Raw genomic sequence first — 14467 nt, 5'->3', positions numbered from 1 at the left:
AAATAAATAAATGTAAAAAAAAAATTAAAAAAAAAATTCAGAGATTGCCTTAAAAAATATTAAATAATGCTAAGAATAGTTAGGTATTTCATACGCATTGTACCTGTCACAATTTAACAGTAATGATGAATCATTGAGTATTCTGTGTAAAGTGGTAATTGATTTTGTGCCTCTGATAGTTTTATGAGACTAGAAACTATTATCCCCATTTAATTGATAGGAAAACAAAAAATCCCAGCAGGAGGGTCCCCACAAGTTCAAACCAAGCCTGGGATACATAGTGAGTTCAAAGTCAGTTTGAATTATATGGCAAGATACTGTTTCAAATTGGACATGGAGGTGCACACCTGTAATCCCAACGTTTGGAATGATGCCTATGAATTTGAGATCATGCTGGGCTATAAAATGAGTTCAAGGCCAGCCTGAATTACAGAGTGAAACCCTATCTCAGAAAGACCAATGGGGAAAAAAAGCAATATGCAGTGCTGATAGTGTAGCTCAGCGGTAGAACATTTGCTTAGTGCATGCAAATAACCTCACCACACTATCTCTCTTCCCCATCAATGTGCAGTATTTTTTCCTCATTTTTACACTATTTTTTATGTTGTTTGATATTAGTACTGCCACACTTTTTTCCCCTTAAACATTTGATCCAAATGTTTCCATTTTTAAAATACTGTCTTCCTGGGTTATTTGGTTTTAGGTATAGCTTTTGAAAACATCGTGTACAATAGTTAATAATTTAAAAACTCAGTTTTCTGTTGATAGGAATGTAAGCTAGTAAAACCACTAGAGACTTCGGAACAGAGAGTCCTCAAAACCTGAAACTAGAAATTCCATTTGACCCAGCTATTACCCCTTCAACCATATTCCCCAAAAAGTTAAAGACATATTATGGTGATATATACATGATAGCATAATTCATAATAGCTGTATTTTGGAAGAGGTCTGTATGCCCATCAGGAGATGAGTGGATAAAAACATATGCAGTATGTGCATACAACGGACTGCCACTGTGCCAAAAAGAGAAAGTTGAGTCATTTGTAGGAAAATGAGTGCACCTTGGGGCCATAATGTTAAGTAAATCCAATATACAAGCGCACGCACGAGCGCGCGTTGTGTGTGTGTATGTTTAGTACAGGATCTACAGGGTTTCACCATATAGATCTGAGTCTTTGTGATTCTCCTGTTTTCAGCCTCCCAAGTGCTGGGATTATGGAGTTACAGGCACGCACCACACCACATCTCTACAAGCCTAATATTGCACGGTTTCCTCTTGCACAAGAAACTAAAAATATAGTTTAAAGAACGAAATAAAAGATATGAAGAAATGGGGATAGAACTTTGTGTAGATGGGAAAAGGGGATCTAGAGGGAAGAAAAATGAAAAAACAGAGAAAGTGTTCCACAATTATAAATGAGTACCTTACACCAGTTTTATCAACATTTGAAGGCTGAAAACAGAAATTTACTAAAAGGTTTTTTTGGGTTTTTTTTTTGTTTTGTTTTTGAGACAGGGTCTCACTATGTAGTACAGATTGGTCTTGAATCTGCTTACATGGTCTAGGCTGGTTTTGCACTGACAGCAGTCCAAGTGCTGGGATTACAGGTGTGCACCACTAGGCCTGGCAGTCAAAGATTCTGTACTGAAAAAAACACTAAATGAGGGCCGGGGAGATGGCTCAGTGGAATAAGCGCTTCCCTAGCAAGCACAAGGGTCTTGAGTTCAATCCCCGGTTCCGCCAAAAAGAAAAAAAAAAAAACACTAGATGATTTTTGTGGGAAAGTTTAACTCACAAACCTCCAGGGACCTGCCGGTATCTTTTTTTTTTTTTTTTTTTTTTTTTTTTACATTTTGGTCACTTTATTAAATGACATTAAATAGTTTAAGTTTCAACTACTAAACAGCACTTTGAATGGTGAAAACACAGATAGTATATTGTCATACTTGAATGCTTTTCTTTAAAAACACAATTCCAGTCCTTATAGATATTACAAAACAGCCTTACAGGAAGAAGTGACATCTTTTCTACAGTACTTAAGATACTAAATACAAAACTGAAAAGCATTCTAACAGAAACAAAGGCAAGTCTTCACAGCTGTTTGATTTCAGCCGCCAAAGCTGGATGATGGACTGAAACATTACTATACAACTGGGATAAAACATATACAAGATCACAGTACTAAGCAAAAATACTTTACACCCAAAGAAATAAAACAGGTTACAAAAAGTGGAGAATTTAGCAGGCAAAACTGTATTACAAGCAACATTTTAAATCGTCAGTTTTAAGCCATTGCAACTATTTAAAACCTCTAAAACAAATATAAAAATGAGCTTTTTAGTATTTTACTGATGTGATTTTTGTCTTTAAGTATTTGTTAAAATTTGATGCTATACTCAAAGTACATATTATGTAGCTAAAATGTCAAGTGAGAAGAGTGTATGCAAAGTGGTCCAAGTTTTTATTTCAAACTCTGATTTCCTATTAATCCTCCTATGTAATTATCTTTTAAGTCATACCTTCATCCAAGGTGAAAAAGGTTTAAAAGGCTGCCTAACGTTTTTATATCTGTGTCTCTGAGTTAGTAATTAGAGACCATGTTGAAAATTCCCAGGTCTAGTAAATCAGGTTTAAAGTATTCTGGACTTACAGAAATACCAACTCATAACAGTTGGCCAGAGTATACGGCTTTTGAATATTTATCTTATAAATCTTGTCTTTTTCATTTTTTCTAAAGTAAACACGTCTGCTTCCCACCCCAATTAAATAAATCTGATTATATGGCTGGCATAGTATCCAAATATATGAAATTTGTTAGTGATATTTTACCAGGGGAAAGTGCGCGGGTGTGTGTGTGTGTGTGTACCCACCAACCTCATAATTTACGTGTCATAAACCTAGTGTTCTTGGATATGTTATCACTAGTTCTTCTAAGATAAAAATGGAAATCTCTTTATTATCAAAAAAACTCAATACAGTTCTAGCTAATGCTAAATTCACTCTAATCCAGTGATACCTAGAGTAAATCCTCCACCCAGCTTTTTTTTTACAGGAATTCCTTAGCTTTTCTACGTTACATCACCATCTCAAAAGTGGTGTTTATTTTTTTAAAATTTTATTTATTTATTTATTTGTGTGTGTGTATGTGTATGTGTGTGGCCAGCTCAGCCTACCAGGGGGCGGGGCTGGCTGGCATGTGGTACTGGGAGATTGAACTGTGGTCCCTGTGCTTTGCTAAGCTTGTTCTAAGTAGGTGCTTTAGACCACTGCGCCATCTCACCAGCCCCAGCATCTGTTTAAAATTACCTAAGAACATAGAAAAAGATAGAACATAATAATTATTGCATAATAGTCAAATCTAGACAATCTGGTTCTAAAACTTGACAAAAGTAGCATGAGAAAAAAATGTTATTGTGAACTTAGCTGTTAAATGCTTAAATGAAATAATTTGATTGAATGATGTGATCGTGTTTCTGCTAGGAAAAGAAGCATAGATATCACTGGAGGAAAATTTTCATGTATACCATAATAAATGCTAATTGTGCACTTAGGTTCGTTTTTGTAAAAAATAAAATTGCTACCAGAGTAAAAAAATAATTTCAGTTTGCTACATGGTAGCAACTAATACTTTACAGCAAAATTTTATCTAACATTGAAACATTAGAGCTGCACCCTCCTTAGATCAGACAGCTATTACGTGAACCCAAGAGTTCAAGGCCACCCTGGGTAATGTGGAAAAACCCAACAATGATAAATGACTAGCAGTACTATTTGGATGTGTTGCATGTTGTGATAAATAAACTTTGATACATCAGTGGAGTATTAGTAAATATCTGGTTGCTGGGACAAAATTCAGGATACCTGAAACTGAAAAGCTTAATTTTTAGCTCATATTTCTTTCAAAAAGTTTAATAAATGGTCAGTTGTTGTCAAGGCAAAAGCATTATGACATAGAGCAGTGGCAGAAGAATGCTGCTCAAGGAGGACCTGGGCCAGAAGTATTCCCTTCCATGTTGTTCCCCAGTGACTTGCCTCTGCCTACCAAGCCCCACCTCCTAGTTGCATGAGTGCTCCCATGATCCACTTAGACTTTTAAGGGTCATTTAGACCTAAGCCAGGGCATGTTGCATAAAGATAAGAAAGGAACACTTTTATATGTACATGATATAATTACCTGTCTAGGAAATCCTAGAGAATAAACTTGTAAGGGCTGGGGAGATGGCTCAGTGGAATAAGTGCTTCCCTGGCAAGTGCAAGGGCCTGAGTTCAAGCCCTGGTTCCAAAAAAAAAAAGAGGAGAGTAAACTTTTAAACCTTTAAAATGGTTGCCCAGTAGAGTCTCTGCGAACTAAAAAGAAAAAGAGTGCCTAGGTCCCTGTTCAGAAAATGAACAAAATGTGGAGTGTAAGTAGATTGTCAGTGATGCTTTCTTACCATTCCTTAAGGCTCAGTAGTTGGTTGGTTGGTTGGTTGGTTGGTTGGTTGGTTGGTTTTTGGTGCTGAGGACTGGACCCAGAACTTTCAGCTTGCTAGGCGAGTGTTCTACTGTTGAGCTGAGTCCCTATCCCCTGGACAGGCTCAGTGAGACATGCCTGTAATGCTGTCTACTTGGGAAGCTGAGGCAGGAGAATGGTAAATTGGGTTGGAAAGCTCTGAAAAATCTGTCCTGTCTTTCTGGCATTTCTCTTTATTTCTGTATTACTGTTTCAAATACTGTGCCTTAGTAATACAAAATTTTTGTTTTGTGGATATGGGAAATCAAACTCAGGACCTTGTGCTTGCCAGGCAGGTGCTAGATAGAATGATAGAATTCTATTGAGACTTGTGGCAAGAATGTGCATCAGATTTTGGCAAGATTGAGAAACAAAACATCAAAAATAAAGCTCCAACCAGACAGACCAAGCACCAATGGGGTCTGCTTAAAAATGTGCATCTTAAAATAAAAAAAAAATAATAAAAAATAATAAAGCTCCTGTAGAGTTGGTAACAAGTTAAAAAGAAATCTTTCCAGGTCTGCTTTGAAATATTTTTAAACGTCATTTTAGTTGGTTTTGTGTGAAGTGTTACTGACTTATCTGGCATGTTCAGGGTGAAGGGAAATAATTTACACATGTAATTGAAGATTCTGAAGAATGACTTAGTCTTTACTGCAGTATGTTGCAAATAGTTTTAATGGTTTCAATTATAAAGCATTAGTACTCATTTAATGAACAGGTATAAAAATTACTTCTTGTATGTGATAAAAACATGAAATTTTCTTAACCTGTATTAGTAATATGTTGTTTCACAAGTAACTTCAAAGATTGAAAGTGAATCTGATTTTATAATACTAAAAAATTTTTTCCCCTGGCAAACTTTTTGTGTTGTTATTGGTTGGTTTTTGGGTCTTTTGAGACAGGGTCTTGTTTTGTAGTGCAGACTGGCCTTGAATAGCCTTGAACTCATTGTGTAGTCCAGTCTGGCCTCGAACTCTTGGTGGTCCTCCTGCCTCAGGCTCCAAGTGCTGGAATTACAGGTGTGCACCATCGTGCTTGGCTTGTTTAATGTAGATATTATTAGGGAGTAGGATGTGGAAACAGCCACATATCCCATCACATTATATTATGCTGGCAATGAAGAGGTGCAGAGGACCACAGTATCGTGTGGCTTCTACCTCATGTTACTTCAGTGTTTAGGGAATACAGAAAAGGCCATTTTTGACTTGGGGAAAAACTTATTGATAGAGTGGCGCTTTATTTTTCCAAGAATTGGTGGGGAGGAGATATGAGAACTTGGTGCATTTCAAGTTTGGGGTCTTGTTTTGGTGCCAGGAATCAGACTCAGCACTTTGGTCTTACCAAGCAGACACTTGTGCCACTGAGCTGCCTTTCCTGGTCCACATTTCAGGTTCAGTAAGCAGAACCAAGTGAATAATAATGAGAAGAATAACTGAAGAATAATGACAGGTAGTGGCTAGAACAGAAGGGGAAATGGTTGGAAATGTTTAATTGTAAGTACATTATGGATGCCTTGAATTCTAAATAAATTGATTTACATGTGTTTCCTACATGTTGGGAAGTCCTTAAAGGTTGTGGAAGCTATTTTAATAATCCTTTGCTCCTTTAATATTGAGCGTGTGTGTGTGTGTGTATGTGTGTGTGTGTGTCTAAAGCTGGAAAAAGTAGACAGTTGTAGCTACAAATGAGTTAAAATGACAATTCTTTGAAGGGATGTTAGCATCATCCATCTTTTTCAGAACAGTAACTAAAGTATAGAATAGTTGTGATTATTTTGTAGCCTCTTATATTTGAAGTCTCATAGAATATGCTTTGTGGTTGTTGTTTTTGGGACAGGGTTGCACTATGTAGTCCAGGCTGGCCTTGAACCTGTGGCATCCTCCTGTGAGTGTTGGGGGTATAGTACTTTATAAAGTACCACACAAGAACATTGTAATGTTAAGTGAGAATCATATTGTTATTTAGAAGAATCTGGGTATACATGTTAGTATATGGGAACATGTAGTATGCTTTTTTTGTTTTTTGTTTTCGTGGTACTGGGGGTCGAACTCAGTACATTGTGCTTGCTGGGCAGGTGCTTAGGCCGCTGAGCTATCTCACTGGTCCAGTAATGCATTTTTGTAAGTATGCACATGTGTGCTTTTTTAATGTAGGATTCTTCTCAAGCTTTTATAGCAACAGTTGATTGGTAAGTGTGCAGTGGGAATGTTAAAGAAGACAGATATAGCTAGGCATGGTGGCACATACCTGTAATCCTAGCATTCAGAAGGCAGAGGCAGGAGGAGCACTGTGGATTTGAGGCCAACCTGGGCTACAAAGTGAGTTCAAAGGCAGCCTGAACTGCATAGTGACCCTGTCTCAAAAAGACGAGCAAAAGTAATAAATAAAGGTATAAAATCCTGTATATCATCAGAGTGTCTTAGTATTTCTTGCTTTTCTTTTTTAACATTTACTTATTTATTGTGTGTGTGTGTGTGTGTGTGTGTGTGGCCAGCTCAGCCCACCAGGGGGCGGGGCTGGCTGGCATGTGGTGCTGGGGGATTGAACCGCGGTCCCTGATGCTTTGCCAAGCTTGTTCCAAGTAGGTGCTTTAGACCACTGAGCCATCTCGCCAGCTGCTTTTCTATTCTGGTCTGAGAAAAGGTACTTTTTAACAGTGATCTCTCTAGTGGCTTTTAAGATACAAGCTTCTGATGGCAAAATGAAATGTTGAGATGGTGGTGATGCCTGCTCACTCAGGACCCATAAATGCTTACCCTCAGTGGTGTTCCCTACAGCCCTAGCTTCCCTTTCACAATCTGATCTGAAGAGTTTTTAGACTATAACTCTCCCTGCCTAGAAATTTGCTTCACATTATTTGGTATGTTTCCGTGTAGCAGTCAAATAAAATGAAAAATTAGCTATGTGTTCTGGAAAGTTGCCTGGGAAGTGCCAGTTTGGTAAGTCTACTTCTGTAGACATATTGAATAAATGAAAAAGCACTCTCATAGAGGGACTACTATGATACTGAAAGAAATCAGTCTTAATAGTATTTTTTTAAGTTGAGAAATAAAGATTTTTTATATGAACTGTCCAGAAAAATCCAGGGCTGGCAGTGAATAGTGCCCTGTCCGTCCTAAGGATAGATTGGGCTGAATGAGAGGCCATACTGTCATTATGGGTTTTTTTGGTTTGTTTGGTTTTTTTTTTATCTTTTTTGCGGAACCAGCTATTGAACTCAGGCCCTTGAGCTTGCCAGGGAAGCACTTATTCTACTGAGCCATCTCCCCAGCCCCTCATTTCTATTTTCATCAGAGTGATGTCTAAAAAAGGATGAGCAAGGTTGTCAGAATGGAGAGAAACAGTGTCTATGGGTCAGCTTTGCAGCTGTTTTCCAAAGCCAGTGAAGCAAGAAACAGTGCAGTAATGCGTTCACTTATTAAGCCTGGAGCCTGAGATGCAGTGATTCATATTGAGCCTGGTCCCTTTTCATTTTGGCCTGATTTGCACAAAGATTTACATAAGTTGGATGTGGTGGTGCATGTCTGTGCAATCCCAGCACTCAGGAGGAGGCGGGGCCAGGAGGATTGCTGTGACTCAGGCCTACCTGAGCTATATATAGCAAGAACCCTATCTCAAAACAACACCCTCCCCACAAAAAAAGAATGTACATTAGGGCTCGGGGGCTATCTCGGGGGAAAGCTCGGTGGTTTAAGTGCCTGCCTGGAAGCACAAAAACCTGGGTTCAATCCTTGGTACCACATGCTGTGCTAGCCATTGAAACTGGGCATGGCGGCACATGCCTGTAATCCCAATGCTGGGGAGGCTGAGACACGAGGATCACTACAAGTCTGAGCTGTGTAGTGAGGCCATATACCAAATAAAAGATTTTTAAAATAGCTTTAAAAATGTACTTTAAAGCCAGGAATTTTCTAATAGTGCCCAGGAAGACAATATGTGAAGTTATAAATCTGGGCATATTCTTGGGCATTGTAGTCTTAAATAAAATGATTATAGTTAGAAGAAAACAGCTTCTTTGTACTCTTCAGATGAATCAAAGATGAACTGATAAAATAATTACTGTGAAAAGAAAATGACAGAACAACTAAGGAAAAAATGAAGGCACAAGCAGTACTTTTACAGAACTTGAGGCCATATTTACAGTGGAAAGAAATAGAACAGACATCATGGCAAGTTGAGCTCTAAAAGATGGGGAAAGGACAACAAAGGAATTAGCCAATGGTGAACACGTGAACAGACCAGTTGCAAGTCAAGTAATTTCCTAAAGTGCCTATCTGTCTGCTCCACCATCCTTCCTTTTTTTGGTTTTTGGTACTCGGGATTGTACCCAGTATTTTTGCTTCATTGCCACTCCCTCCTTTTTTAAATTTTGAAACAAGGTGTAATTTAAGTTCCTAAGCTGGGTTCCAACTTGAAATCATCCTACCTCAGCCTCTCATACTGCTTGGGGTAACAAATGTGTGCCACCATGCCTGGCTAAATTGAAGTAATACTGCATGGCGTTTCACAAGAGGTCATCAAATGCTAAGGATAACCCTTACCAGAACAGCTAAATTTCCAGTAGAAAGAAACACACACAGACACACCGCATACATACCAGAAGAAAAATTTTTGAATTAAAAAAGTACTTATTTTGGCCAAAGACTTCTTCAGTTAACAAGCACCTAGACAAATAGAACACTGTCTATGTAAGGAATGAGGAAGTTAAAGATGCTGGCCAGTTTGGGCACTTGATTACATGAGAGCTATGTCTGTGTCAGTAGGAGCAATCGAATTTAGGAAACAAAAAAAGTTTTTAGCCTGGAGCATATCAACACAGAGTACAAGCTGACACCACAAAAACAAACAGGACATACCTAATATAAAGTATGAAATGCAGTTATAATCAACTGGGAAAAGCTCAGGAAATTCCAGTCACAGAAACATAGGGTTAAGTGGCTATACTATAGGGACAAATAGTGAGTGCACGAGTTAAAGTTGATAAAATAAATACATTTAATGTTACATAAGCAGTTGCTGGTGAACCTAAATTAGATTTCAATATCTGCCAAATAACTAGTGTAAGTTATGGGGTAGACAGGCCATTAAGTACAAATAAAAAAAAAATTAAAAGTGACATTTCTTATAAGTGAAGCTGAAAACAAAAACGGTTTCTGGGCCTACTCTGAGCAGATTCTTGCTTCTCCACCATTTCCCTGAGCAGTATTTTAAAGTTCTTTTGTGGCTCCTGAATTGGATCAAAAAGCTATAAAATACCGGTTGGGCATATCATTAAAAAATATGACTGATGTGAAGGGATTGAAAGTAAAAGACCCTTAAATACCAGAGAATGGGGACCAAAAGACAAAATAGTAATTAAATAAAATGGAAAAAGGTACTTTACTTTTTTTTTTAAATTTGCGGAACCAGGGATTGAACTGAGGCCCTTGTGCTTGCCAGGGAAACACTTATTCCACGGAGCCATCTCCCCGGCCCCTACTTTATTTTTGGCTAGAAAGACTTTTATACTTTTGTAATGAAAGTTTCCGCAGAATTTTCTTTCCATCTGGATTTAACAAAATGATTATATACGACTTTTCAAAAATAAACACAAGGAGTCTGGGGAGATAGTTCAGTGGGATAAGCACTTGTGTAAGGACCTGAGTTCAACCCTCGGTTCTGCCAAAAAAAAGAAAAAAAGAAAAAATAAATACAGATGACTTAGCCATGAAAATGTTGTAAGAGAATGAGTTTTTTACTCTTTTGTATTTTAGTACAGGGTCTCACTATGTAGACCAGACTCTAGTGATCCTCCTGTGTTCAGCCTCCCAAGAGCTGGGATTAAAACAGGTGTGCTCAACCACGCCCAGTCTCAATTGCCAGTCTCAGCGCGCTCCAGGATTGTGTTGGGGGCAACACAGTAGGAGAATGGGTCTTTAAAGGGACCTCATCAAATATTAAAACCTCAGAAACTCTGGGGCTGTTCAAATATGTGATTTTTATTTTTTTAATTTTATTTAGTGTGTGTGTGTGTGTGTGTGTGGCCAGCTCAGCCCACCAGGGGGCGGGGCTGGCTGGCATGTGGTGCTGGGGGATTGAACCCCGGTCCCTGTGCTTTGCTAAGCTTGTTCTAAGTAGGTGCTTTAGACCACTGAACCATCTTACCAGCCCCATGGGGCTGTTCAAATAGACTGATGAGTCTATGAGTAAACTTATTGAATATAGATATTTAGTGTATGGCACAGAGAATGTTTTGTCATCAATGGGCAGAGCAGTCATTCATTCTTTAAGGAGATGTTGAGTGGACGTATCAAGATGATCCCTAAGGCTGTGGACATAGTTCAGTAGCAGGGCATGCTGCTTATGTGTGAGGCCTGGGCTGGGGTTAGTCCCCAACACATGCAAATGGAGTTTGCAGACATTAGGGCTGCGCAACAATACAATAGGCTTTTGTGGCATTTATTTTCTATTAGAAGGAAAAAAAAGAGGCTAGATGTGGTGGATGCCTGTAACTCTAGCCCTTGAGAGGCTGGGGCAGGATTGCAGTGGTTCAAGGCCTGACTGAACTATCACTAGACAGTGATAAGCCTGTCTCAGAAAAAGAGGGTGGGGGACACACACACAAAATCCCTCAAATATCGTAGTGACAATAACATGTAAATGTTGCAAGGCACCAATGCAAAAAGAACTTTCCAAGACTGGAGGGCACTTCATAGAAGGTGCATTTGAGAAAGCAGAATCCAAAGGTAGGAAAAGTGGTTCATACAGATTAACCACCATCTGGTAAATAGTTAGCTATTTGGAATAAATTGAAATAAAACCCTAATTTTATTCCTGGTTACACCAAAATTAATTGCAGTGAAATAACAATTATGGAAGCAGCTTGAGGGAAAAAAAATCTTAACCATTAATGAATTTTTTTTTTAAAGTCTAGTGGTACAGATGTCTTAATATGAAATCTAGAAGCTACGGTTGGGTTGCTTGATAAATTTGTCTATGTAAACATGAAAAGTAGCTTTTAAACACCATGATACATAGTGAAAGGCTAGAAGATGGGAAAGATGGCTATCCTGGCAGCAAAGGGTTACATTTCCTGTTCTCACACTGAATTCATGATGGGGAGCAAAATTTTCACAAAAATACGCATTCATCTTTGCTAATTAATACAGTCCATATCCACATACTGTCCTCCACCAGTTGTACCAAAAGTTTCATCCATGGAACATTTGAGAGCCTTCCAGTGTGCTGTTGGCTGAATGTATTAAGTACATATTACAGTTCACTGTGCACAGTGCCGATGATGTGGATATATTTGTTGACAAAGATGTGTATTAGATATTATGTACTGAAGACAGCTTTTAAACTTTGAGGTTAAGATGATATTTATGTGGGGATATATACATATATTTGCATAAAATAAAGACTAGAATGCTAGGCAGAGTTTGAAGAGTCATTGTTTCCATGCAGTGACATTTTGGTTGATAGAAGCATTTTACTTGTGAGCATGTTTTTATTAGATAAGGTGGTTGGTTAATTGGCTTATGAGCTGATATTGTTAGCCTTTTTTTTTTTTTTTCTTTTATTTACTTATTTTTGTTTTGTTTTGTTTTGTTTTGTTTTGTTTTGTTTTGTTTTTTTGAGACAGGGTCTCCCTATGAGGTTCAGGTTGGTCTTGCACTCACTAGGTAGCCCTAGGCTGGCCTCAGACTCACCGCGGTTTTCCTTTCTCAGCCTCCTGAGTGCTGGTATCACAGACATGGATCACCATGCCTGGTCTGTTGGTCTCATGAAATTGGATAAAATTTCTAGGAAAGAAACTGACTTTTTGCACTAATATATTCTGATATCTGCATAGGGGACAACTTAGTAAGAGCTTTGACATATATGCTGCACAATATTTTGATTTAAAATATTGGAAATCTCTTTTTGAGTATTTTTTAAAATTGGAAACTTATTGTTTGTATACGAGAAAAACATTGTGCTGGGCATGGTGGGTGCATGCCTGTAATCCCAGCACTCAATCAGAGGCTGAGACAGGAGATCAAGGCCAGCCTGAACTGCATAGTGAGACCCTGTCTCAAATGAAACAAAACAGTGTTGTAGTTATTGAAACTTGTGGTAAAAATAAAAATGAGACAAGTTCTGCATTAATATTAGCTATGTGTTTTGATTTACAGATGGAAAAATATTAATCACTTGCTTTTCAAATCTTGAGAATATCAAGTTATTTCAGGTATCAGGAACCATGTCTCATTTGGATTGTTTGGAAGCATTGTTCTAGAAACTTACTGTGTTTGTTTGTTTGCTAAAAGGTTTAAGGTTTTGCTAAAACTATAGATAGTACTTGATACTCTTGATATTTCAGATACTGAACTACATATCTCTATTTCAGGTTATGTTTTATGAAGAACTCGTAAATTAGCTATTTGGTATAAGAAGTTTGTGGGGCCGTGGCTGGCTTTTGTTTTGGTCATAATGGGGATTGAACCCAAAGTTTTATGTTTGCTAGGAAAGTGTTCTATCATTTAGGTGCATCTCTAGCCCTCAGTATAAAAACATTTTTGGTTTTGATCCTTTTTTCAGTGTATTAAGTTATTTTGAAAGATTATACGAAGAATAAATATTGTGTAGAATGAGACATGCAGTTATTTTTAAAATGGTTGTGATCAAGGCACGCTTTGTTAGTGGTTTACTTAATGCTAATATACTTAAACTAGTTGAAGTTATTGATAAGATAGAGTCATTTACAAATTATTGCCTAGTCGCTGTCTCTTTTTTTCCCCCTTTTGGTCTTTTTGAGACAGGGTGTCGCTCTGCGGTCCAAGCAGGTCTTGAGCTCACTTTGTAACAGCCTTGACTGGTCTTGAACTCACAATGGTCTGCCTGCCTCAGCCTCCTGAGTGCTGAGATTACTGGTGTGTACCACCACGCCCGGCTTTGCCTAGTCCTTTAAAAATACCATTTTTCTTCATGGTTATACTAGTAATAGGTCAATAAGCACAACTTTCATTTGTAGTACTCCTAACTTCCAGAACTCCTTTGTAAAAATGAAATTTTAGAAAGTCAGAGTAGCAGAAACTCAGTCTGCTTTTACACATACATGCACACTCATAGACACAGCCACTGTTGACTACAGGTAGCAGTCTTGTCCTCTGCACAGAAAGGTGAGGATCTTGGTTAATTTCAATCCATTGCTTTTTCTGGTAGAAGAGGTTTTGGAGAGCTCTAAAGGTGCTGTTGCTGGGCTCTCATCCTTTCTGTTTAAACAATGCAGGTACTTTGATGGAAACCTGGAGAAGCTCTTTGCTGAGTGTCATGTAATTAATCCAAGTAAAAAGTCTCGAACACGCCAGATGAATACAAGGTCATCAGCACAGGATATGCCTTGTCAGATCTGCTACCTGAACTACCCTAACTCGGTGAGTATCTGGGAGTTTAAGGCTAGCACTGACTCTTTTTCATTTTTTAGACCAGAGATAATCTGGGGGCTGGGGAACAGTTATTTACAACCAATAATCTATCAGTGTATTAAGGATCAGGAAAGAAAGAGAACCAAGAACCAATTCCCCTGATTGCCACACCTTGTACCCTTTTTAAAGCAACTTCTGCGGTTTGCCACTACCATGAGGATAACTTTGTGATGGCAGTAAGCAAATAATGAGTAATTAGTCATTCAAATTGAAATAGATTTAAATATTCAAAGTTTCTTTTAAGTGCCCAAAACTGTCAATTTTTTTCCTCCACATAGGATCTTTTTGTGTAGTTCAGGCTAGCCTTGAATTTGCTGTGTAGGTCCAGGCTGACCTCGAACTTGTGGTCCTCCTGCCTCAGCCCCCCAAGTGTTGGTATTATAGGCATGTACTCCACTATACCAAGCCAAAAAATTTTTTTTTTTTTTTTTTTTTGTAGGACAGTTTCAATAATTAACACATTACATACATTCTTCCTAGTGGTTAATTGCTGTGCAAGGTGCAAACATGATATCCTATTTA

General features: G+C 38.1%; 1 protein-coding gene across 1 annotated transcript in view; it reads left to right on the top strand.

Moving 5' to 3' along the window:
* Positions 1-14467, top strand: part of Arih1 (ariadne RBR E3 ubiquitin protein ligase 1) — a 113200-nt gene that overhangs the window by 53832 nt on the left and 44901 nt on the right. The window contains exon 3 of the mRNA XM_004628753.3: positions 13750-13894. Coding sequence (XP_004628810.1) covers positions 13750-13894 — 145 coding nt within the window. The remainder of the gene's footprint in view (positions 1-13749; positions 13895-14467) is intronic.

Source organism: Octodon degus, unplaced genomic scaffold, assembly GCF_000260255.1.
Source record: "Octodon degus isolate 3935 unplaced genomic scaffold, OctDeg1.0 scaffold00026, whole genome shotgun sequence".
Taxonomy (NCBI): domain Eukaryota; kingdom Metazoa; phylum Chordata; class Mammalia; order Rodentia; family Octodontidae; genus Octodon; species Octodon degus.
Note: the sequence above shows the minus strand (reverse complement) of the source record. Positions and strands in the feature narration are given on the sequence as shown.